We start from the raw sequence: 2,500 nt of genomic DNA on the forward strand, positions 1-2,500 counted from the left end.
AAACTATTTATTTAATTTAGGCAACAGTGCTATTTTTGTTATTATGTGTAAGTGTATGATCTAATATTTGTATTTTCTTTACTTTCAACTTTATCTCAATTACTGAAAATGATTTAGTTTTAGGTTTGGGTTCGTGAACAACACAGCAGATGCTTTATGGTGAATCCAGCAGCAGCTGTCAGTTGTGTTTGTGTTGGTTAATGGTTATTAAAATCCTGATTTATCTTACCCTTCACTGCTGTAATATAAACCAGCGTCAGCATTCGTCACATCTCACTGCAGATCAGTGCAGCTGGATCTAGTGAATGACGGACGGAGATCAGTAACTCAAGCACATCCAGGTGAAATGAAGATGCTTGAATGATCATTTTCTGACAGATCTGTCTGACAACTTCAGTGAGCATCATCATGACCACGAATCCACATGATTGTGTGTGTGCTTGTGCAGATATCTCCTCAGTGTGTGTGTGTGTGTGTGTGTGTGTGTGTGTGTGTGTGTGTGTGTCTCTCTAAATGTGTGTGTGTCAAGTCATTTCACATCACCTTTATTTCTATAGCACTTAATACAATACATGTGTCAAAGCAGCTTTACAGAGTCAAACAGGAAAATAGTTAGTCAATAATGCAAGAAGGCAATAACAGAGTCATTTCTTCAGCTCAAATCAGTTTATTGATGATTCAGTGATGTCATCATCCAGTTCAGCTCTCTTCAGCTTCAACTGAATGGTTTCGCACCTCAGTATTTGACAAAGCTCTTATTGCAATATAGTCCTCCATGTTTTTAAAACTCTGGCAATTTGATAATACCTAGAATATCAAAATCAACATTGGGCGGCAGATCGTGGTTCCGGTTTTCCTAATTAATGCAATAAAACAATCCTTTAACCCAGATTTAGATATTAAAAGCATATTAGTATGTTATGTGTAAACCAGGTTAAAGAGATGGGTCTTTAATCTAGATTTAAACTGCAAGAGTGTGTCTGCCTCCCGAACAATGTTAGGTAGGTTATTCCAGAGTTTGGGCGCCAAATAGGAAAAGGATCTGCCGCCCGCAGTTGATTTTGATATTCTAGGTATTATCAAATTGCCTGAGTTTTGAGAACGTAGCGGACGTAGAGGATTATAATGTAAAAGGAGCTCATTCAAATACTCAGGTGCTAAACCATTCAGGGCTTTATAAGTAATAAGCAATATTTTAAAATCTATGCGATGCTTGATAGGGAGCCAGTGCAGTGTTGACAGGACCGGGCTAATATGGTCATACTTCCTGGTTCTAGTAAGAACTCTTGCTGCTGCATTTTGGACTAGCTGTAGTTTGTTTACTAAGCGTGCAGAACAACCACCCAATAAAGCATTACAATAATCTAACCTTGAGGTCATAAATGCATGGATTAACATTTCTGCATTTGACATTGAGAGCATAGACCGTAATTTAGATATATTTTTGAGATGGAAAAATGCAGTTTTACAAATGCTAGAAACGTGGCTTTCTAAGGAAAGATTGCGATCAAATAGCACACCTAGGTTCCTAACTGATGACGAAGAATTGACAGAGCAACCATCAAGTCTTAGACAGTGTTCTAGGTTATTACAAGCAGAGTTTTTAGGTCCTATAATTAACACCTCTGTTTTTTCAGAATTTAGCGATAAGAAATGATGATATCTCCTAAGGGTAACATGTAAAGCGTGAAGAGTAGCGGCCCTAGTACTGAGCCTTGAGGTACTCCATACTGCACTTGTGATCGATATGATACCTCTTCATTCACTGCTACGAACTGATGACGGTCATATAAGTACGATTTGAACCATGACAATGCAATTCCACTAATGCTAACATAAATTCGTAACATAAATTCGTCTACTCAAGAGAATGTTGTGGTCAATAGTGTTAAATGCAGTGCTAAGATCCAGTAGCACTAATAGAGAAATAGAACCAGAATAAGATGATAAGAGCACTGATGAGAGCAATCTCTCGGTCTGGAACGGTGTATAAGAGAGAAAGAGTGTGTGTGTGTGTGTGTGTGTGTGTGAGAGAGAGAGAGAGAGAGAGAGAAAGAGAGAGCATGTGTGTGTTTATCTGACCACTCTCTCCTGCTGCAGGTAAAGGTCCAGAGATCCTGATGGCGGGTCAGAAACTCAATGATAACGAGTGGCACTCGGTTAAAGTGACCCGACGTGGGAGGAACCTGCAGCTGTCTGTGGACAACGTTACTGTGGAAGGTAGAAATACCATGCATGCTTCACTGACAGAGAAACATTACTCATGAGCTCAAGTGGGAGGAAGATGAAACTCTGACTGTGCAGTTTAATAGCAAACAATCGCTGATTAAAGCCTGAAACCCCACCCACCACATACATGTCAGCCAATCAGAGCGCAGTGATTACTGACAGACACAGAGCATTTCTGAGTACTTGCTACTGTAGTTTTATCATCTTCTTTCAGTCTAGCAGAAAGAAAACATTCAAAATATACATTTAAGTGTTAATTTTGTGTTTGTAT

General features: G+C 39.1%; 1 protein-coding gene across 7 annotated transcripts in view; it reads left to right on the forward strand.

Moving 5' to 3' along the window:
• Positions 1-2,500, forward strand: part of nrxn2b (neurexin 2b) — a 458,944-nt gene that overhangs the window by 323,968 nt on the left and 132,476 nt on the right. For all 7 annotated transcript variants that reach the window (XM_059505743.1, XM_059505742.1, XM_059505739.1 and 4 more), the window contains one exon: positions 2,101-2,220. In XM_059505743.1, the coding sequence (XP_059361726.1) occupies positions 2,101-2,220 (120 nt within the window). The remainder of the gene's footprint in view (positions 1-2,100; positions 2,221-2,500) is intronic.

The sequence above is a fragment of the Carassius carassius genome, chromosome 2, assembly GCF_963082965.1.
Source record: "Carassius carassius chromosome 2, fCarCar2.1, whole genome shotgun sequence".
NCBI lineage: Eukaryota > Metazoa > Chordata > Actinopteri > Cypriniformes > Cyprinidae > Carassius > Carassius carassius.